We start from the raw sequence: 24,658 nt of genomic DNA on the forward strand, positions 1-24,658 counted from the left end.
TAATGGGATGTTATATACATTGTTTTCACTTACCCATATCCCGTTATACTATAGTTGCAAATGTTTACATTAGTTACACAGGTGTGCACAAATAACCCTTCAAACCAGTAAGAAGCCTCGTGGAATGCAAATGAAGGACTTTATCAGAAAAATGATAATTTCAAAGCAAGTGGTCATTCTGTGTGATGATCAGAGGTCAAAGACTCAATGCATTTCTCACCCTTGGTCATCAAAGGAAGAGCCCACCTGTCAGCTTGTTTTCTGTGAGAAGAAGCTATAAGTATGGATTCAGGGAAACAGTCTGCATCTCTGGACTCTCTGAATTGTAACAGGGCAGAATAACTAAACAAGATGACAGATCCCCAGAGTTATACTGGATAGCCCTGAGGGACTTTTAGGAAACTCTTATATTGCTACTACATCTGCTACCATTTGGAATTATAGACTCTGACTCACCTGTACATATATTTTACCTGCTTTAACCTCTCAATAATGGGGTAAGAGGGTTCTTGGGACTGGAAGCAACTTAAATGTGGCATGATTTTTGGTCTAAGTGACCTTTTATCACGAAGTTCCGTTTGTCTGGGTGGTAAGACAAACTAGAGAGTCTAAGGAGACTGTCAGTGACTCTATGGTAAAACTGGTATAGTGATCCAGAAGTTCACATTTGTTACTGGATTGGTGAAATCTAATTATAGAACACACCACCTGTTTGGGGTGTCTGCTCTGTTTTCCGACAGTCTGCCCGGAGGTAGGCACTCACGGTCGTGAGCCACTCTATACAGTGTGACATATCTAAAATAGATTTTCCATACATCACAGCGTCACAATTTTAAAGTTTGCTGTCTTAAAATAGCAAAGGTAGTAAAAAGCTTTTCCCACCATTGGAAATGAGGGGTTTGGGGATTACTTTAAAAAGGCTTTATATCAACATGCTCAGGAAATAGAAGAATGGTTAATAGCCATTGATGGCCCTATCCTCCATGAACTTATCTAGTTCTTTTTTGAATCTAGTTACACTTATACCCTTCACAACATCCCCTAGCAATGAGTTCCACAGGTTGATAGTGTAACAACAGTGTGTTGTGTGAAGAAATACTTCCTTGTGTTTGTTTCAAACCTGCTGCCTATTAATTTCTTTCAGTGACCCCCTGATTCTTGTGTTATGTGAAGGGATAGATAACTATTCCTTATTCACTTTCTCCAGATGATTTTATAGATCTATCACATACCCGCTTAGTTGTCTCTTTTCCAAACTGAACAGTTCCAGTCTTATTAATCTCTCAGAATATGGAAGCTGTTCCATACCCTTCAATCATTTTGTTGCCCTTCTCTGTACCTTTTCCATTTCTAATACATCTTTTTTGAAATGTGATGACCAGAACTGAACGCAGTATTCAAGGTGTGGGAGTACCATGAATAGTGGCATTTTGATATTTACTGTCTTATTAGAGCTCCATGTCTGTCATGGAGGTCACGGAAGTCATGGATTCCATGACTTTCCACGACCTCCGTGACTTCTTCAGGGGCCAGTGTGGCTGATCCCAGGGCCACCTAAGCAGCTGGCTCTGGGGCCAGCTGCTCAGGTGGCCTCCAAGACAGCCACACCAGCAGTTGCAGTCCTTGGCCCCAGGCAGCAGTCCCCAGCCAGCTGGAGCAGCCGCAGTCAAGAGCAACGGTCCCGTCAGGCCGACTGAAGCAGCTGCGGTCTGTGGCCCCAGGCAGTGGTCCCCGGGCAGCCAGCTGTAGCAGCCAAGGTCTGCAGTCCCTGGCAGCTGGTGCCACTGGCTCCAGGCGCCCCCCCAATAGCAGCCTCCCCGGTGCCTCTCCTCTCTACCCCCAAGATTTAATCAAGGGTATTTTAAGTACAAATCATGGACAGGTCACAGACCGTGAATTTTTGTTTATCACCCATGATCTTTTCATCACTTTTACTAAAAATGCTTGTGACTAAATCGTAGCCTTACTTATTATCTATCCCTTTTGTAATGATTCCCAACATTCTGTTAGCTGTTTTGACTGCCACTGCACATTGAGTGGAGATTTTCAGAGAACTATCCACTGACTCCAAGATCTCTTTCTTGAGTGGTAACAGCTAATTTAGACCCCATCATTTTATATGTATAGTTGGGATTATATTTTCCAACATGCAGTACTTTGCATTTATCAACACTAAATTTCATCTGTAATTTTTTTGCCCAGTTACCAGTTTTGTAAGATCTCTTTATAATTCTTTGCAGTCTACTTTGGATTTACCTATCTTGAGTAATTCTGTATCATCTGCAAACTTTGCCACCTCACTGTTTACCCCTTTTTCCAGATCATTTATAAATATGTTGAACAGCACTGGTTCCAGGACAGTACAGATCCTTTGGGGACACCACTACTTATCTTTCTTCATTCTGAAAACTGACCATTTATTCCTATCCTTTGCTTCCTATCTTTTAACCAGTTCCTGATCCATGAGAGGACCTTCACTTTTATCCCAGGACTTCTTACTTTACTGAAGAGCCTTTGGTGAGGGTTTTTGAAAATTGAGCAGAGAGGGCAGGAGAGGCAGTCAACAAATTTTTCACACGTCGCCCCAACTCAGTGTTCCTCATTTTCTGAGTGCACAGTTTGAGGCACCTGAGGTCTGATTTCCAAAGGTGCTGGGCACTCACAACTGCAACTGAAGTATATGGGATCTGTGAATGCTCAATTCCTATTACAGTAAGGCTGTGTAGTTGATAGGAATGAACATAGAGCTACGTGTGAGGAAGTCTTGCGTTCTAAACTGGCATTGCCATTCACTCACTGTGTGGGCCTGGGCAGGTCATTTTGCCTTTCTGTCTCAGTTTCTTCATCTGTAAAATGGGAATAGCAGCATTTACTTGCATACCTCACAGAGGTGTTGTAAGGATTAATGAATTAGTTTATGCATATACAGCACTTAACATTTTTATTTTGCTTTATTTGTATGTACTCTGAAAAATCAGTTTATAGATATCTCAAGTTGGGCATTCAGCCACCCAAAATTAGTACAATTTTGGCCTTAATCTCTCTGTGCCTCAGTTATCTTGTCTGAAAAATGGAGATACTACTACTTTTCTGTGTCACAGCAAGTTGTGAAGATATATTCAATAATGTTTGAAAGACATTTGGATATTGTGATGAGCGCTAAGGAAAATCCCACAAGGGAATTAATAATTCTGCATTCTGGGGAAGGTATGGATGGTGTGCAGTAAGTGAAGTATATAGAGCTACCCAATGAATGAAGACAACAATCATTAGTGAACAGCTGCCTCACTCCCTGAACACTGACCATCCTGTGGACGGAATGAGGCAGGGGTCCTACAGGGAAAAAAATAGTATGTGATCATGTAATTAAAGACTATTATCTAGGCATGGCAGAATTCAATTTATTTATTTTAAAATTTCAAACAGATATCAATGTTTATTTTTTAGACTTTTTATTTTTATTGCTTTAATTTTTCACAGTTGTGGAAAATTATGTGGGGTTAGAGAATTATTTAATGACAGTAGATATTAAGATTCAGAAAGCTAAAGCTCTATAACCATTAAAACACAAACTGTCAACGTAACAGGTCAAAATATACATAGTAAATATCCTTAAATCAAACTAATAAGTTCTCAATCGACATTTTTCTAACTTTGCCTATCTATAAATTTGGATCATCATCAAGGGAAGAGTGTGTGAGAGTGTGTGTGGTGTGAGAGTGTGTGTGTGTGTGTGTGTGTGTGTGAGTGTGTGTGTGAAATTGACATTTACCAATAAAAATCTAATCCTTCCAAGTCTAACTATATCAAAATACATATTCGAAAGGGGCTGAAGTAAGGTTCTAGCTGGCAACCTTAATTCTGGCATTTCCTAAATTTCGTGTGCTTGACTTTGCAACCTTTATAAGATCCTTTTACTTTAGTTTTTCATATGCAGTTCTCTAGTTTGTCTTTTTAAAGTGAAAGTAAAAACCACATTCCATTATGTCCAACTGTAATGTTATGCGATATCTCCCCAACACCCAATATACGTGAACCCTGGACCTTCAGTATTGCAGCACGGATCTCTATTATTTGAGCAGAAGGACTACCTGCAATTGCTGGCAACAGGAATAGGTCATTATCCTTTGTAGACCAGCTAGAAGAACATTAAGTGAAATATAAAAATATAATTACAAAGGCCACAAAATAATTTGGAGAACAGCTAGCCAAAGACTCAAAAATAACAGCAAATTATTATTTTTTTTAATACATCAGAAACAAAAAGCCTGTTAAACAACCAGTGGGGCCACTGGATGATCGAGGTGCTGAAGGAACTCAAATGTGAAATTGCAGAACTACTAGTTGTAGTATGTAACCTAACATTTAAATCAGCCACTGTTCCAGATGATTGGAGGACACCCAATGTGACACCAATTTTTAAAAAAGGTTCCAGGGCCGATCACGGCAATTACAGGCCGTAAGCCTAACTTCAGTGCCAGGCAAACTGGTTGAAACTATAGTAAAGAATACAATTATCAGACACATAGATAAACAATTTGTTGGGAAAGAGTCAACATGTTTTTGTAAAGGGAAATCATGCCTCACTGATCTACTAGAATTCTTTGAGGGGGTCAAGCAGCATGTGGACAAGGGTGATCCAGAAGATATAGTGTACACAGATTTTCAGAAAGCCTTTGACCAGGTCCCTCACTAAAGGCTCTTAAACAAAGTAAGTTGTCATGGGATAAGAGGGAAGGTCCACTCATGGATCAGTGACTGGTTAAAAGATACGAAACAAAGGGTAGGAACAATGGTCAGTTTTCAGAATGGTGAGAGGTAAATAGTGGTGTCCTCCATGGGTCTGTACTGGGACCAATACTGTTCAACATGCTCATAAATGATCTGGAAAAAGGGGTAAGCAGTGAGGTGGCAACATTTGCAGATGATACAAAACTACTCAAGATAGTTAAGTCCAAAGCAGACTGCGAAGGGTTACAAAAGAATCTCACAAAACTGGGTGACTGGGCAACAAAATGGCAGATGAAATGCAATGTTCATAAATGCAAAATAAAGCATGTTGGAAAACAATCCCAACTACACATACAAAATGATGGGGTGTAAATTAGATGTTAATATTTAAGAAACAGATCTTGGAGCTGTCGTGGATAGTTCTCTGAAAACATCCACTCAATGTACAGTGGCAGTCAAAAAAGCTAACAAAGTTGGGACTCATTAGGAAAGGGATAGATAAAAAGACAAAAAATATCATATTGCCTCTATATAAATCCATGGTATGCCCACATCTTGAATGCTGTGTGCAGATGTGGCCATCCCATCTCAAAAAAGATATATTGGAATTGGAAAAGGACAGCAAAAATGATTAGGGGTATAAAACAGCTTCCATATGAGGAGAGATTAATAAGATTGGGACTTTTCAGCTTGGAAAAGAGAAGACTAAGGGGGGATGTGATAGAGGTCTATAAAATCATAACTTGTGTGGAGAAGGTAAATAAAGAAGTGTTATTTACTCCTTCTCATGACACAAGAGCTAGGGGTCACCAAATGAAATTAATAAGCAGCAGGTTTAAAATAAACAAAAGGAAATATTTCTTCACACAACACACAGTCAACCTGTGGAACTCTTTGCCAGAGGATGTTGTGAAGGCCAACAGGGTTCAAAAAAGAACTAGATAAGTCCATGGAGGATAGGTCCATCCTTGGCTATTAGCCAGAATGGGCAGGGGTGCAAAACCATTCTTTGAAGTGTCCCCAGCCTGTGTTGCCAGAAACTGGGAATGGGTTGCAGGAGATGGATCACTTGATGATTACCTGTTCTGTTCATTCCCTCTGAAGCACCTGGCATTGGCCACTGTCGGAAGACAGCATATTAACCTAGATGGATCATTGGTCTGACCCAGTATGGTCGTTCTTACGAGTATGCTTAACACAGTGGGCTATATATAGAGGAGGCAGCATAACCAAAACACATTGATTTGGCAGATTCTGACAGGTAGTGTGGCTAAGCAGAATGAGACTCGGGCCTGTCATACTGGGCTCTATTCACAGAATACGTAATCTCTCCATGGAATATAAGGGTTTGCTCAATAAATAGGAAGAGGGTAAGCAAACTTAATATAGGGACTGCTACTGTACCCCTGGTATGTGTGTGGGTATATTATATAATGCCTGTGTATTATAAATTACGCATATTTTAACATTATCTCAGCTGCGAGGGATAATTTATTTTATACCAATAGCCATGCCTAAGGAATGACAGACACTCGACAGCAGCAGTTCAGCCTGATAAGATGAATGAGACTACTCAGAAGAGTATAAGGGATGTTTTTTCTCCCTTCTAGGCAAAATATCATTTCTAGACTTTCATCCATTTCCTTCTGCTCCTCTTCTTGAGAATGACAGATTCCTTTTAGTGGATACATTTTCAATTTCTCTCTCATATGAAAGCACAAAAGAATAATTCTTAAATGTCAATTTTGTGCAGTATATTAACAACTAAAACTGACGAGGGTTTAGCTGCTAAATTTAAAATCCTGCAGAATGAAAAAAATTCATTCTGCTGCATCCATTTACAATTGCTACCTTTGCTTTCTAAAGATTCATCTACAGAGCTCCCACACTGTAGCACAAGATATTCTAAAAGGTCTATATCATCTTTATTTTTAACTTTTTATTCATGTTTCAAGCTATGCAAAGTACACAAAGACTGCAGCACTCAGTACATCCACAAGCACATCCAAACTTTCAGACTGTTCCCAAAGCTCATACACTAGCACTGCTATTGAAATAGCCGTGAACTGGAAGGCATTCTACAAAATGGAATGCAAATTTAAAGGCACTTTAATGTCAGTTCTTTAATATTGAAGTTCAGGAACACTCCCTCCAGTTCCTTTAGTGACAATATAAATTAGGTGTCACCTACATTTTGGACAACTGAGAACCAGACCCAATGTGTATAATATGAAGCAGAATACAACCTCATCTTTAAACAGGAGTTGTAGCCAATGGAAAGTATAAATCCCAGCATACAATGTTTATCACATTGAATCACTTCTCTTTTTCTACAAGACCTAGCAAAGAGCAATCTGTAGGTGTCAAGAGGGTCACCCTACTAACAGGCTCATGATGCAACGCATGTTTGCTTAGGAGTATAAAAGAGAGATCAGCCAGGGTCTGAGCCAAAGTCTATTGAAGTCAATGGGAGCCTATTTCAATAGACTTTGGATCATACCCTCACAGAAGAAATTTAGGAAGATGATTAAAAGAGAGGAGACATAGTAAGTCCAGATTTTTATAGTATCATATAACCATAAAAGCGTAGGACAGGAAGGGACCTCAAGAGGTCATCTAGCCAGTCTCCTGCACTCATAGCAGAACTAAATTATTATCTAGACCATCCCTGACAGGTGTTTGTCTAACCTACCCTTAAAAATCTCCAATGATGCAGATTCCAAAACCTCCCTAGGCATATAGCTTATGTGTATAGCTTATTAGAAAGTTTAATGCCAAAAATGTTAAAGTAAAACACACTTCAACCATTGGTGTAGTTTGACTTCTATATTTGGAGGGACGAGGCAACGCATAGAGGGAGGGCTCACAGGGTCACATTCTTCCCAGAGCACATGGAGTAACATGCCCCCCCAGAAGTGACGGTTGGGGGGGCTCATGGGGTCATGAGATGCTCCCCAAAGCGCTCGTTTGCCACTGCCCTGGCACTCCTGGCTCTGCAGCTGCTTCTGAGGAGCCAGGGAAGCAGCGAGTGAGCGCCTTGGGGAGCATCTCATGGCAACCAGCCTCCGTGGGCAGGGGCCAGCTCCAGGAGGCATCCCTGGCAAGCACCAGGCTCCTTCGGGAAAGGCAAGAGCACATTAGGGGCACAGCTCGGAGCTGTGCTGCCCACCCTGTCTGGAGAGCGCCCGGGCATGAAGAAGCAATCCAGCTTGGGTCCCACAGCGTGAAGAACTAGGGACCTGAGCGCGCCAAGTGGCTCTCACCAGCTTTCAATCTGCCAGCTCCTGGCAGGAGGCAATAGTTTTCAAACTGTGTGGAGCCTCCCCCTACGGAAGCATGCCATGCAGTTTGAAAACCTCTGTCCTAAATGGAAGGCAGAAATCTGGCGAGGCACGTAACCCCACAAGCCCCGCCATGTATCATCTCTGGTTTGGGGGGGCAATGTCCCCCCATACTCCCTCCAATCTCCATCCCTGACTCCAATGTTTCCTTTCAGATCTCAAGGTAGGTCTTTATACAAAGTGGAAAATTCTGAGAGGCCCCAATGGTAAATGGAAGAACACAGAAGTCTAATATTCTGAAGCATACAAAATGGAATAACCTATTTTCACAGATTTGGAGTACAATCAGTGGTTTTTTTAAACCAGTCACAGGAAGTAGAAATAAATATTTTCTTTCATTTTTCTTTTTTAAATATATTTTGTTTTTAAAATTTCAATCTTCCAAAATGCAGGAAATTACAAATACTATTTCAAAATTTTAACAGAAAAAGAATTGGAAATTATAGTTATTTTGATTGAAAACCAGTCAAGTCTCTTTCCTGATTAATCTAAATGCCAACTTTCATGGGAATGGAAGGCTCCTGTAAGACACATCACAACGAAGATGACTTTGGCAGGGATTCCCATCAGGTCCAGATACCTTATGTTCTTCAGCTATTTGATAGCTTTCTGTACCTTGATGAATGTTGGAAAGGTATGAAGTCATCCTTGATAGGATATTGAGGAATTAAGTCAAAGATGCTTTCGTCAACACTGAAGTCATGATTCAGGTGGTCTTTGAAGTATTTCGTTGTGTATTGATTGATTTGTTGTCCCTGAGGAGGTTGGCTCCATCTCTGGACCTAAGGGGGGGGTTAGCCTTTAGGTACTAGGCTGTAGAGAGGGCTTTGGTTGCATTGAAGAACTCGTGCATGTCATGGGCATTGACGAGTTATTGGATATCCTTTGCTTTGTTCTCTCACCATTGTTCTTCATTTTGTGGGTTTTTCATTGAACTTCAGCTTTAAGTTGATGGTGAACATATGTTTCTTTTTGAATTGATGCCATTCAGCCAAGCACAGAAGGCCTTACACCTACGGATCAGTTCTTAGACTTCCTGATCATTCTCGACAAACCAGTCTTGGTGGTTCCTAGTTGAGAAGCCCAGTGTTCCTTCACACAAAGCATGGATGACCAATCTGAGTGCTTTCCAATGATCTTCAGGGCTCTCCATCTTCGTTTTGGTATTCATCAGTTTCTTTGTAAGGCACTGCTGGAAAAGGTCACGTTTAGTTGAGGCTTTAAGACTCTTGATGTTGATCTTCTGTCTGGCTGATTTCTTCCACATTTTTCATTTTGGTGTGAGTTTGATGGAAACGAGCAGATAAGACAATGGTCTGTCCAACGATCGTCTGCACCAGTTAGTACTTTGGTGATGTAAACATCTTTATGATCACGAGCATGGACAACGACAGTCAATCAGATATCAGTGCTTAGATTTTGGGTGTTGCTTTTTCTCCCCTCCCAAAGACAACAGAGAAGAACTGGCTCACCAGCTTCACACCTTAATCCTCAAGATTTGGAATTCAGAAGTAATCCCAGCTAATCTTAGGGATGCCATGATCATGAACATCTTCAAGAAAGGAGACAAACTGGACTGTGAAAACTATCGAGAAATCACTTTGTTGTTCACCTCCAGAAAGATTCTTGCCAGAATTCTGCTCACTTGGCTGCTCCCCTTGGCTGAATCCCAGAATCGCAATGTGAATTCAGACCATCTTGGGGTATGATCGACATGATCTTCACTGCCTGCCAAATTCAAGGGAAGTGCAGCGAGTAACATCAACCTCTGTATACGGCCTTCATCAACCTCACAAAAACATTCAACTCCATCGATCACGAGGCTCTGTGGAGAATCCTCCTTAATTTCACCAAAATTTGTTGCCATCCTCCAACTCCTCCACAACAACACGTCTGTCACAGTGATCAGCAATGAATCTGAAATGGATCCCTTCCTAGTCAAGACAGGAGTCAAACAAGGCTGTGTCATCGCTCCAACCCTTTTCCCCATCTTCCTTGCTGTCACCCTCCTTCTCATTACTGATAAGCTCCTCTCCAGAGTTGACATCCAATACAGAATGGTCGGCAAGCTCTTCAACCTCAATCACCTCTGATCCAAGACTATAACTAAATCATTCATTGAACGCCAACATGTGGATGACTCTTACACATACAAGTAAGTCCCATGAACATTAAAATGAGCTATTCACACAAAGTTAATAACTTTAGTACATGTAAGATTGGAAATAAATATGGATTTAGGAATTTAATTTTAGGCATTCAGGCTTTTAAATTTTGACCAGCAGTTATAAGTACTCTATAAAAAAAAAATTCTACTACCAGCTGACAAATACATAAACTGAAATCAGGACAAAAACATACACTAAAAAAATATCTATGGGTCAGAGATAAGGTTGTTGTGTTATGATGAAATATGCATTTCTTTAGACTGTGTTTATTACAGTAGATGGGCAATGGAGAGTTTATGATATCCCGCACTATCCATTTGCTTACTTTTGTATGCTGGTATTTTGTAAATGATGCAATAGGTAACTAACAATCACCAAACTTAAATAGCGTTTGAAACCAAGTTTTTTGTTTTCTGCCCATTGACTTAACTGCAAGTAGAATCTGGTCTTTATCTTTTGAGTGTGCTGGTCAGAGACCAGAATCAAAATGTTTGTCAGAAGTCATGATAAAACACAGCTGGATGAGAAGATTTGTTTTCTAATCTTTTGATAATCTCTACAGAAAGACTGCCTGACATCTGGTCTTTCCATATTCTTCCCTTCAGGCAGATGTTATTGCTTTTTAGATTTTTCCAACTGCTCACAAATCTTTTCCAAGTCTTGCCTAAAGGACTCCTCAAAGAAAGGACAACTTTAGTGTTACACTAGAGGGTGTTACACTTCCTTGCCAGATAAATGACAAAAGTCTTGTGTGTGATGCTGCCCAGTTCCACACTTGCAAGGCTTTCCAACACAAAGAGACTTCCTAATCCCACCCTCCTAAGTCATGTGCAAATCAGTGGTCTAACCATCCAGAATCAAAACCACCCTTTGAGAACCAGGTCTTCGAAAGCCACAGAACACCCAGGACCATGCTTAACGATAGAACCTCTGTGAAGAGTAAGCATCCTGAACATGGTATCCCTCTGTATGAGCTCTCCATGCCAGGCAGAAATCATCCTTAGTTTGGCATGTGATAGGTGGTGTTGTGCAACACAAACAGCCTAGGAGGTGCAAACTCTTTGAATGGAGTCCAATATTCAAACGCAGTGCACAAGTCTCTGGTTGCTCTCCGATTACTGAGCCCTCAGGATCCACAGATTATCTCAGGTTGGAGGTGTGCTCAACATCTAATGACATGGTCCCTGTTGGAACATGATGGCAAAGCAAATATTTTTTTCCTTCTTGGACTCTTGTAGAAGAAAAGCAGGCTTTCAGATAAGTCTCATGTCCAGCAGGGTCCTCCATTTGTCTTGCAGGGGAAAAACTGGCACCTGGAGTAGTTTACCATGAATCTTAGTGATTCTAGCACCCTGATGGTAGAATGCAGAGATATTCTTATCCTTGAGGAAGTGGGAGCTGTCATCCAAATGGGGGGGGAAATGGTTCTTAAGTAGCCCTCTCAACTAATGCTCAGCATTTAATAAGATCACACCTCACAGACACCAGACCAAACACTGATTTGGCTATGCTATTCCTCTATCAGAAATCTGAGATATATCCAGTGGATATTCTGTATTTCCTGTGTGAATGTAAGTGCCCACCTGGTCCAGATCACATAACCAGTCCATCCTCAAGTACAGGTAGAATTGCTGCCAGACACAAAATCAGAACTTCTCTGACAACCAAATGATTGAAGCGTCTGAGTTCCAGTCCTTCCCAATATTTTTTGTATCAGGAAGTATGTGAAATAAAACCTCTTCTGTCACTTGCCAAAACAGTAAGGGTTCAATCCCATTTTTGCCAAAAGGGTCTGGATTTCTTGCAGGTCCTCTTCCTGATACTGCTGTACTCAAGACCATTCTCAAGTGAGGATAATCTTACAAATTTTGCAATCATGCCTGAGAATTATAAAGATAGGTGCCTAAGGAATCATCAGTAGAGAAGCCCCATATTCTTCCTCTTACAGGCACATCTTTGGACTTTGATAGACAGGCTGGATATGTGCTATTGAGCCTTTCAAAAACCTGAAGCTTTCCTTGCTTTTATCTCTGTTGCCAAGATCCCTCAGTCCTCTGATGATACTGAGACTTTTAAATCTTATTTATCTTTCTCTGCTTCAATGGCCTTTCATGGTGATTTATTTCATGCAGCATATTTATTATGTTTTACCATGAAATATTGCCAAACTGATGGACTTGTAGTTTATTATTTTCTTAAAATAAATTGTTATAGTTCTGCATCACTGACCCATCCAAAGAACTTTTTTCTATTAACACTTGTCAAAGTTTTGAAGACTTCTCTTAAGTTAACCCAGCCCTATTCACTACAGAGGATAAGTTTAACTTTCTTAACCTATCCTAATAGGGACTGAGGGTAGGTCTACACTACCCGCCAGATTGGCGGGTAGCAATCGATATAGCAGGGTTAATTTATCGCGTCTAGTCTAGATATGATGGGAGAGCACTCGGGGATCGATTTATCGACTCCGGAACTCCAGCGCCACGAAAGGCACAAATGGAGTCGACGGGGGAACAGTGGCAGTTGACTCACGCCGTGAAGACGCCACAGTAAGTCAATCTAGGTACGTCAACTTCAGCTACGCTATTCTCGTAGCTGGAGTTGCATACCTTACATTGACTCCCCTCCCTAGCGTAGACCAGGGCTTAGATTCTTGAGGTATGGTATCATCCCATCTGAAGGTTAATAAGTACCTACTACATGAACATCACCAGTTCTTTAGTTTTATGTTCTCTTCATTTGTTAGTAAAACCAAGTGTGTTTTTCATCATCCGAACGGATGATTTTAAAGGTATTTCCACAATGGCTCTCAAATGGCACTAATCTTCCTGATCACTATGCTAGATAATCAGTTTAGCACATATATCCAAGTTGGCTCCTTGATCCCATACTAATTATTTTACAGGTGTCTACACTGAATTGCACTGGTCAGAATTTCATCAGTATCTCAGACTTGATATTATGGTCACTAAAAACTAGGTGCTCTTTAATTTCTGCCTTATTTACTACACCAGGCTCATTTTCCACTATTAGCTCCATGCTCCATTACTTTTTTCCACTACTGTTTTCTCACCAATATCTTGTAGCTGAAATTCTACATAAAAAAAAAACCACCCTACATTCTAGCCATTATATAATCCTACTTTATCTGCAAAAATCTCTCTTTGTTTAACTTTATCATCCTGTTCTAATGGCCTCTATCATCAGCCTATGTTCCCCATTTCTTTTTGTTTTTAAAAAAATCCTTAGCTTCAGTTAAAAGGATCTTTGCTGCGTCAGCCTAAGCACCATCATTTTGCTGGCAATAGTCTGAAACTCATATTTCCGCCCCATTTCCTTTACCTACTCCTTCTGAAAGTGATATTTGTAAACTCTACACATTAGGAATGTAACATCCTAATCTATGATTTAGCTTAACCAAGCTTTGCCTACTGCACCGCAGGATTCCAATTCATGGGAGTCTCAGAATCCTCTCTCTTCAGTTTGTGTGTGTTACCCTGATTTTGTTCCTCAAGAAAAAATAGGTCTCCTTCTCTACTTACTGTACTTGACACAGAAGTAAAACACACCTAAATGCATTTGCAGCTACAAGTAAGATTACACTAACATATACCTACCCCAGTAGACATTTGGAACACTGTACTAAAATATATTTAAAGCACTAAAGAAGGTAGCATACCGTATTTGAGATGATAATGCAGAACATCCTTTATATGTGCATATGTATTTCTAAAATAAATCTTTTACAAGCCAAAACAGTCACCATTCAGGACATGTATACATGACAAAATAAAGTTTCATTTGAGATAGCAGGGTGCAAAGAAAGCATCTTTACCAAAATTTTTAATGCATAAAAAAAATTAATTCTTTCAAACAGCTGAACTAACTTTTACCCACCTTTCAAAAAACAAAACAAAACAATCCACATCCAGGCTAATAACAAGAATAGGAAGATTAACCCCAAACAGTGATTTTTTAAAGAAATTTGAAAGCAAGGATTTACAATGGAAATGCTATTTCAATCTTAAGTACAAATTCATTCATACTATGCCTTACCTTTGATGCCATTCGCATAAATAGTGAGTTTTGATCCTCTGCTGTTCTCATCTTTTCATTTTTGACCAAATCCTTCAGGCTCAGATCATCATCATCCTGAAAATACCTGACTCTTTCTTTATCTATGTGAGTAGCACCCTGAAAACAGAGAGATTGAAAATGAATATTAATCTGGACTTCACTGCAACCAGGATTTCACTAAAGGGGTTTAAAGAGTTCAAGTGTTCAAGAAACGAACCGTGGACGTTAACTGAAAAAGCAAACAGTACATGAGAATGGGATGTTCCAAAGATATTCATAACTCAGATCAGTCTTTGAACTCCCAGGGAACTTTATGACCAACTTTGCCAGAGACAACAGTGGTCTCATGGGGAATTCATGCAAAACTGATGTCTCTCCATCCTAGTTGATAGTAGATGTTTGTCCACACCATCCTGGTTTGTACAATTGGTGGTGTCTTCAGAAAAGGCTCAGGACTGAACACTGTAGGTGGACACTGACATAAGTGGTGATGGTGTTTTTCCAGAATGAATAACAATTCTTTCTTCACACCCGTTTGTCAAGTTGATCCGTCTTACTAACCAAGGAATTACTTAATAGATATGTGAACCCCCTGCTGCTCTCAGAAGCTCAAAATCCAAACTCAGAATCCTTCAGTGGCTATTGAATGGACTTTTACTAAAATGTCCCAGCCTGCAAGAATTAATTTTAAAAGTTAGACATTTTTTGAAAGGGTAAAATGGAACTGAGTAGAAAACAGGACCCCTCGTTGCAATGAATATGACATAGAATAATAAATATACACAGAGCCAGTATTATCACTTAATATTTACAATATAATAGTACCCAGAGCGAGTTAGGCATTGTACAGTGCTATAAGTAGACATGGCCGCTTCCCCAAAATGTACATAGGTCAATATTTTGCTCTACTAAAGAGGATGAAGATCCCTCTATTTACATGTCTTTATCATCATTCACTGTTTTGCTTCACGTAACTACAAAATAGAACAAATAGCTTTTAGGACCTAGTTATCATCAAGTTAGCATCAAGATATTTGACTGGGTGTGAAAAGAGGCTCTACTAATCTTTTTTTAATTTAATATATATATTTACATGATTTAGAAGTAGTGTATTTTATTTGGCTAAGATATATTAATACCTTGAAAAGATTTTAAACATTTGGTTGGCTTTATATTTAAATAAATTCCCCAAGAAAACTCTAAGGGACAACACCACAACTTTAAAATAAAGCTCTTTGCACTATCTAGTTCTTGCTATTATACCGAAAATTAACTTATTTTTCCCAGCTACCTACCTACTCTTTCAATAAAGACATACACCACTTATGCACTCATAATAGTAAATTTACAAAGCAGTCAAAGAATTACATTCTAATAAAGATGTTATATAAAGTGTACCATCTGTCTCTTTCTTCTTCCTCCTTTCGGCTCCAGTGGTTCTGCCATTGTGTTCACAGGCCATGCTCTTCCAGATTGATCTGTTCTGACAAGGATCACTTCATGGTCTTTTTGCAAGCTTGCAGCCTATATCAGGTTTTAAAATAGGTTTTTAAAAATATGGTACAGGAATGGTAAAACAAAGCAAAAAAAAATGGCAAGATCAAATAAACCATTAACATTCTGAAGACTTAAGCATGTAACAGCTAAAATCTATTATTTATTACTATTTGCTTAAAAATAATTTTGGAATAATATATAGTACACAATTCCTCTATCCTATACTCGAACAGGAACAAAAGATTGACAAAATACTGTATCAGTGAAAAGAAGTTTTTATAACTGAATCCAATGTAAAAAACCCTATTAAAAAGGCTAGAGATGTAACTGTGATAACCGTTATCCAGAAAAATGATCTTAGTACTTTAACAATCTTTCAAACTAAATATAAAAAACAACAACAATATAAGTGTTCGCTAAAAGCCATCTTAAAAATTGTAAGATTCAGAAGCACATGTGTTGTTCCTGATGCTGCTGTGCCTTACTCATAGCTTATACAGCTTTATACACTTCTTTAGGTCAAAAGGATTTCAATTCAATTGTGTTAATTTTACAAGCCACAATAAAAATACACTAAAGATCATTACCATCTGATAGATGCTTCTTTCTTTATAGTTATGTTTGTCAGTGAAGATTTGTTGCTTTCACCACAATATGAGGCTTGGAATTATTTAAATCTTGGCTATGTGATCAAAAGCCGGTCCGCCGCTTGTTCAGGGAAAGCCCCTGGCAGGTCAGACCGGTTTGTTTACTTGCCGCGTCCGCAGGTTCGGCTGATCGTGGCTCCCACTGGCCGTGGTTCGCCGCTCCAGGCCAATGGGGGCTGCAGGAAGGGTGGCCAGCACGTCCCTTGGCCTGCACCGCTTCCCATAGCCCCCATTGGCCTGGAGCAGCAAACTGCGGCCAGTGGGAGCCGCGATGGGCCAAACCTGCAGATGCAGCAAGTAAACAAATCGGTCTGGCCTGCCAGGGGCTTTCCCTGAACAAGCGGCAGACCGGCTTTGAGAACCACTGATCTACAGCATTCATAAGAAATGCAATCCAGCCCAACACAGACTTTTTTTTGTTTATCTAGGCCAATCTATGCTGTAAATAAGTTATGGGGCAGGAAAAATCATGACTGAATCATCAGGTGGTTTATCTGCTGAAACATTAGGGTGACAGGACATGGTATGAACCCTAAGACAGGTATCAAAACTTAAATTGCACTTGGGATGGCAGAAGGATTCCATTCCTCCACCCTCAAGAAAAAAAATTTAATTCTACGGTTGATTTATTCTTCTGCATAGCTTTTGGAATCACAAGCAGCATGGCTTCCAAACCCCATCCAGCAATGTTTGGAAGTACAGTTGATGGCAGAGGGATTTCATTTCATGCTATACCAACAATAAAGCTCAGATTGTCATCATCCATGAAGTGGACTTCTAGAACAAAGTGCAGAAATTTGCAACTTTTTTAGGCAACTATATCAGTTTACCAAACCAAAGTTCCCATGAAAGTCAAGGCCAAATCTCCTAAGATAAATAGAGCAGCACTTTATCCCAAGACTTCAGCTATATCCACTACTTCCTGTCACCTACCATGCAACTGTGCAGGTCACAATATGCATGAGTGAGTGGGAGGCAGTTTCCAAAGGGGTCACTAAAACACACCTTTCTCTGGGAGAGAATAGAGGGCAACTGAGAAGTCATGAACAGAATTTAGTGAGTAGTTAATGCTGAAAATGAGAAGATCCATGTCTCTCTCAGATCATTAATCATATTCCTGTGGGGGCTTCTGTTATTTTTGCACTTCCTCTTCCCCATCACTCAAACTGTGGCTTTACTCTGAGAAAGCAACTTTGTAAAAATATCACTATAAAAATAGGGAGCAAGGTAGGTGAGGTAATATCTTAAGTTGGTCCAATAAAAGATGTTACCTCACCCACCCTGTCTCTCTAATATCCTGGAACCAACACAGCTACAACATTGCAAACTTTTTTTTTTTTTTTTTCTTAAAAGGCACATTTATGTTGTCACAATGGATTTTCAATTCATATCAAATTTGCTTAATTTACCCCAAAAAATTCAAACTGTCAGCCTTGCAAAATTATTGTGGAGTTTGAATCTCAAGTTCTGTACTTTCTGGCTCGTGTATCACCAAAAATAAGAACTTTCTGGGAAATACTGTATATCTTAGCCTTAAAACAATGCTTTATATAGATTAATTTACTGTTTTTAAAGTAATTTTCTACTCTTCAGTGTTTTACATTGGTTTAAATATTTTTAGACACAAAGTAGCCTTTAAGCAGAATTGTATTAGCTGCATAGATCCTAAAATAATGTTAAAATTAATAGTATTGTGGTAAAATCCCCTGCACTGCCTTGAAATCTCAAGCTTGGGGTTTTGCTTTGTTTTTAATCATCAAACATCAGTAAGAAATCCTGTGTTTCGAGCAAAATGAACAGTTTATGTCCTGATATTTTGCAGTTCAACAAAGCTCGAGACTGATTATATTTTTAAACTGATATGGATGCATTTATATGGATGCACGATCTTACCAGCTATTTAATCATCATCATCATCTGACAAAACAGAGAAAACAACATTACAGCAAAAGCAATGCCATGATGTTTTATTTACCCTGACATACATCAAATATCCTTACAGGTGATACAAATGTTTATGGATTAGGACAGTCTAACTGCTGTGCACGGCTATTCAACAAAATATCTACTTCTTTAATTTGTTATACTGTACATCTGTTATTTAAACTAAAATGAAGACTTAAGGAACCACTCTTACATGGTCATGTTTTACTTTAGTTTTCTCCAACATGATACAACTATTCTATAATAATACCGTTAAATCCTTGTGTCCCAGGACACACACCAATATATTACAGAACTGGAAACTAGTTTGGGCTTTCCCAGTTTTTTCACCTTCTTTTGACACATCGGGGAGAAGCAGGAAGCCAGGTTAGATTGACTACTCGTCTGAAATGGTATGGCAATCTGTGGTACAACTTGGAAATGAGGCTAAAAAAATGTGAAAATGCATCCGATGAAGTGAGCTGTAGCTCACGAAAGCTTATGCTCTAATAAATTTGTTAGTCTCTAAGGTGCCACAAGTACTGCTTTTCTTTTTGCGAATACAGACTAACACGGCTGCTACCCTGAAAGGAATACTGAATATCTATTCTGTGTTCTGTCTCTAACCTCTGCTGCAGTGACATGGAACGTCTAGATTTTAATGGTAGAAAGATCTCATTTAGCAACATTATATCACAACAGCATTACTAAAATCTGTTTCACTAAAAAATTGAACATTTTTCATTTACATTTGTGAGTGAATCTAATATTAATAAAACAGAGATTAAGAGCAGTGGCTGGATTCCAAACAGATCTAGGCTGTAAAAACCTTCCACATTCACCTGAATAGATATGACCAACTTGATACCATAGATTCAAATGATATTCAGATTCAGAGGATGGGAGGTCCTGACATTGGATCAAACATCTGAATTCAAATGTTAAACTATTTATACCAAAGCCCTCCCCATAACGATCCCATTAACCCCAAAAAACTTTTCCTTTTGGCTTTAGGGTGTAGAGAGCTGTTTACCTAAGGACTTTCTCTTTATTTAAGAGCTTCCCACACACACACTTGCCAATGCACCGTTTAAAAAAAAAAAGTGCAAAGACTATACATTTGCATTCAGGTGATATTTTAAATGAAATATCCCAATATTGAGGTAACAGTTGGACTTTCAAATCCCAATACCCTGGACCTCATCTCCCTACACTTCTTGCTCCCCTATTGCTCAACTTAAGAACTCAGGAAGTTTCTCCTTGCATTTGATGTCTTTGGAGCAAAGAAAAGGTAGTGACTCTCCTTTGTCAGGCAGGAGCTTCACGCCTCTCTCCAATACTTCAGGGGGTGCCAGGCTGCTCCTACCCCACACCCAGTAACCAACTTCAGGAGACTGCTTTGTGTGGCCACACAAGATGATCTTCCCCTCCATAATTAGCTACAAGTCTTCAAGGGGTCCTGAAGGCAGCCTAACCCCATACCAGAACAACATGAGCTGGAAATGGTCTTGACCCATCACTGCTGGTGGCAGCATCAAAGACTATCCAGGATTCAACGAAAAGGTTCTTTATGAGCAGCTAGAGAAACCTCAGAGTGGTACCTACGTCTCTACTGCTAAGTCGACCAACTCCAGCCTCAGTGAGAAAGGAATTGGAGGCAAAAGCAACGCTGAGGGATGGATTAAAGTTTTATGGGGCGGATGGGATGGAAGGAGAAGGAAAGAAACTAGGCTCCCACTCAACGCTGGGGTGAGGCAGGGAGTGCCTTTGTATAATTTGGAGTAATGAGTAGAGGAAGCCCTTATCTTTTGTGGTCTGCCCAGGAAGTCCCTATAAAAGATGCTAGCTGTGACAGCTACACCCCTTCTGTAGTTACCTTAGGGTGGCAAAAGAGGGATGGGCAATGCTGTTGTGAGCTGGCTGAATGTTGGTCCCTGCAGAGGAGAGATTTATATCTGCAGAGATCGCTCTTGAGTCAAAAATAGCCAGACTGTAGGGATGGGCAGAGAGCTATACTCCCATTGGTCCTTGCCATTTTAAAACAGATATACAATCATTGACATGGTTTATGTCATAGTGAGAGGGATCTGTAACTTCAAAACTACTGGCAGTGCTGGCTGTCCTTTATTGGAAGTACGGGGTGATGACTGCCAAAGACCCTGCTCTACAATTCGTGTTTGGTGAAAAGTCAGTAACTAATAAGATCACTATTATCTGCGCTATGATGACAGATTAGGTCCCTCAATTTTCTTATGTATCAGGAACCATGTCAGATAGTACAGTAGGTCCCTTATTATACTAGATGTCTCCAGGCAGGTACTCTGTTCAGAATAAGCCAAGGGAGCACTGGTGAGGTAGTGTGGCCATGCTGTTTGCATCTCCCCTTAGAGGAAAGAGGCCTCCCATCCCAAAATGAGATTTGGTAGCGTGTGTCCATCTTCCAGGAGTGTCTTGGGATGTTGAAAATGGCTGTCAAAAGTGTCTTTTCCAGAAACCCTCAACTGAGGTTTAAAATGGTTTGGCTGCTTATATAGACAGTACCACTAGAGGGTGATGGACTCCTTGCTCTCCTGGTCTACACAAGTTGCCAAACCTTTTTCAATCCCAGAAGAGAGGCTAAAATGGATCCATTGCCAACATGCATCTTTGCTTCTTTTTCTCCATCCTTTCCTCTAAGTACATTCAGGCTGTACATGTTTTAAGCCAGTTGGTAGAGAGCTGGAATTATTCTCAGAGAATGTATTTTACTTAACTTTCTGAAAGGTATAAGGGCAGATAAAGTATTAGCTTCTTGCTTACTAACTGGGAAAAAAGAAACTCAAGTTAATTGATTAAATTAGACCTACTAAGGCAGACATCACTAAATTGAATATTAAGACAGACATTGTCAAATTATATAAACAGCTTTATTAATCTCAATCTGAGGCTATTTTCAGCCAAATAATTGATGCGTCTCCCTTACATCTGCTGTCCCTGCCTCATAATCAGAGGCTGTCCCTGTAAGCTCCACTAAATTCTGAAAATTCTGTAATTATAAAAGCATGCTGACTCCAATGGCTTAATTATATTTTTTTTCCAAGGAAACTGACACAGAAACAAAGAAGTTATGGATTAAAAATACCATAGGTCTCCTTCCCTTCCTCTGTCATACCATAAAGTCCCTTTATCCTCCCATTCTGCAGAGTAAACAAGTTTATCTGAGATGTTGGCTTGGATCCAATAGGCATTCATCTCTTTTTTTAAAAATCTGTGTATCTTTAGTTTGAGAAGCATATTCTTATACTGCATACCTCTCTCAATCTAAATCAGACCTGCAGCCATCTTCTGGGCTATTTCCAACTCTTGGATATCCTCCTAAAGTTGGTGATCAACTCTGCACTTTACAGGCCTGATTCTATAAAGTGCTGAGCCCCTATTACGAGGAAGAGAGCACCATTACTATCATCAGAGCACTCAACACTCCACAGGATCAGCAACTAAGTAGGACTTTGCAAAAAGTTTGGTAGAGTAGAAACATGAACTCATTCATGTTTGTAACTCATTCCTAAGGCTGCAAGTTTGTCAAAGAAGTCATGGATTCAGTGACTTTCTGTGACTTCTGCGAGTTTTGCAGTGGCCGGTGCATCTGGCTCAGGGGCAACTCAGGCAGCCCCCGCATCAGTCGCACCAGCTGCTGCGGCAGTCTCAGCCACCACTCCCGCGCCCCCCCAGCAGAGTTTGGTTGTGGGAGGGGGCAGGGGGTTGGGGCACGAGACAGGGTGAGGCGGGCTCTGGGCAGCACTTACCTGGGGGGCTCCCTGGAAGCAGCGACATCCCCCTCGCTCAATTCCAAGGTGGAGGCGTGGCCAGGAAGCTCTACGTGCTGCCTCTGCCTGCAAGCACTGCCCCCACAGCTTCTATTGACAGTGGTTCCGGCCAATAGGAGCTGTGAAGCTGGTGCTCTGGGTGGAGGCAGTCCACAGAGCTGCTTGGCTATGCCTCCACCTAGGAAATGAGCAAGGGGGATGTCGCTGCTTCCAGGGAGCCCCCCAGGTAAACGCCACCCAGAGCCCGTCTCATCCCGTCCTGTGCCCCAACTCTCTGCCCCCTCCCACACCCAAACTCTGCTGCTGCTGGGGGGAGGCACGGAGTCAGGTAGGGAGCCTGCTGGCCCAGCCAACACCCCTCCCCCCCATCACCCGTGAGGGTCCCGGGCTGCATGCCATCACCTGCCCCCACACCTGCAGCACCTGGGCTGCCCTCCCCCAGCACCTGCGGCACCCCCGGGAAGCCCCGCCCATGTTTTAGTCAGAGGTATATAGTCATGGACAGGTCACGGGCCATGAATTTTTGTTTACTGCTCATGACCTGTCCGTGACTTTTACTAAAAATACCCGTGACTAAAACATAGTCTTACTCATTCCCATTTCATGCAGCTCTTTGCTTTTTTTCCCCCCCCCCCCCAGATACAGCTGCACTACACCTCCAACTTTCTGTCACTGTCATTGCAACAAAATACATCCAAAAAACTATTTACTGATTTCAATAATAGCATTTCGGAGTTAAATTAATTAGCAACCAACTAAATTAACAAGGGGGAAAGAAATTAAGAGATACAAAGTAGAAAAAATATTGTACGCTTTGAGATGAGACTTGGAATAAGATAGTCAATGAGACAGACTGGTACAGGAATGGTGTTCCAGATGTAGCAGCTGCAGATACCAATCTTGCACGAGCAGAGGTCTCAAACTGGGGGTCATGACCCCTCAGGAGGTCACGAGGTTATTGCGTGGGGGGTCACAAGCTGTCAGCCTCCACCCCTAAGCCCTGCTTTGCTGCCAACATTTATAATAGTGTTAAATATAAAAAAAAATATTTTTTAATTTACAAGAGGGGGTCGCTCTCATAGGCTTGCGTGTAAAAGGGGTCACCAAAACAAAAGTTTGAGAACCACTGAGCAAGAGCATATGAGCAAACAAGAATTTACTGCTACATGAGCATAGGGAATGAGGAATAAAGTAGAGAAAAGTAAGTTCAGTGAAAAAAGGAGGAACATGTCCCTGCTGGGTTTTAAAACAAGGATGGCAGGTTTGTTCTGTATCCTGAAAAGAACAAGTCACCAGTGAGATTGTTGGAGAGGGTGGAGAAGATGATTATGTTTGTGTAAAAGTGGGCAGCAAAATTCTTCATGTTCTGAAGTTTAACGAGCTGTGATTTAGGGAGGCTACAGAGCTACCGAGAGAGAGAGAGAGAGAGAGAGAGAGAGAGAGAGAGAGGAGACGAAGGAATGATGATTTCAGTAGCTGGAGGAAGAGAAGTTCAGAGTCAAGGATGACACTATGGTTATGGATGAATGGAGGCATATGGAAGGTCTGAATCAGGGGGGAGAAAGCAGAAAAAATAAAGTGTGTTAGAAAATGCTACTCTTGCCCAAGAGAAGCATCTCTCAGACATCTTGCTGAAACAATTAGAGATTAACTTTACTTGGTAGAAGATGGGCAAACAGGGTACATACATACTCCTAGGCTCCATCATTCCTTACTTTCTTCAAACTTTTTTCAGAGTAGCAGCCGTGTTAGTCTGTATTCGCAAAAAGTATGCATCCGATGAAGTGAGCTGTAGCTCACGAAAGCTTATGCTCTAATAAATTTGTTAGTCTCTAAGGTGCCACAAGTACTCCTTTTCTTTCTTCAAACTGTATTTTATATGTAGCATGCATGAAGATGACCACATAAGCTAAGAAAGAGGTGCATGCAAGAAAGAACTGGAAATAAAAAAATGTGAAGAATGCACAAAAGGTAAGAAAAGCAAAGATGAAGAAAAACTACATATGCATTACACAACATAAAAAAATCACCATGAAGGCCCTAATCCTACAGAGACTTAAGTACTTATTTAACTTAACACATGAATAAGGCTTTTAAGGATCAGGGCCAAAGAAGAAATTAGAGGTCATCAAAGGTGGCAGCAAAGCCTCTAAGAGACTGAAAGGTTAATTTACTAACAGAAATGTGGATGTTGTCAGGATTTGGCCAATTATTTTTGAAAAATCTCATACAAGGAGTAAGGAGCATGGTAACTCTTCAGTGAGATGGCGGTGGGGTGCAAGAAGTGTGAATGTGGTAGAGGCAGGGACAAGAAGGGGGAGAATGTGTGTGAATGTGGTGGGGGAGTCCTGCAGACACTTGGAATTGGGATTTATGCAGTTAATAGGGGGATTTCATAGTAGTGCCTTTAAAAAGGCTGACCCCTTCTCCATTGTCTCTCCCTCTGTCCCCTATAGGGACTGTGGAGG

At 40.6% G+C, this 24,658-nt stretch overlaps 1 protein-coding gene across 5 annotated transcripts in view; it reads right to left on the minus strand.

The window, feature by feature from the left end:
* Positions 1-24,658, minus strand: part of CWF19L2 (CWF19 like cell cycle control factor 2) — a 197,014-nt gene that overhangs the window by 89,450 nt on the left and 82,906 nt on the right. For all 5 annotated transcript variants that reach the window (XM_038371146.1, XM_043504209.1, XM_043504207.1 and 2 more), the window contains 2 exons: positions 15,716-15,841; positions 14,297-14,434 (listed from right to left, as the gene is read on the minus strand). In XM_038371146.1, coding sequence (XP_038227074.1) covers positions 14,297-14,434; positions 15,716-15,841 — 264 coding nt within the window. The remainder of the gene's footprint in view (positions 1-14,296; positions 14,435-15,715; positions 15,842-24,658) is intronic.

This window comes from Dermochelys coriacea, chromosome 1, assembly GCF_009764565.3.
Source record: "Dermochelys coriacea isolate rDerCor1 chromosome 1, rDerCor1.pri.v4, whole genome shotgun sequence".
Lineage (NCBI taxonomy): Eukaryota > Metazoa > Chordata > Testudines > Dermochelyidae > Dermochelys > Dermochelys coriacea.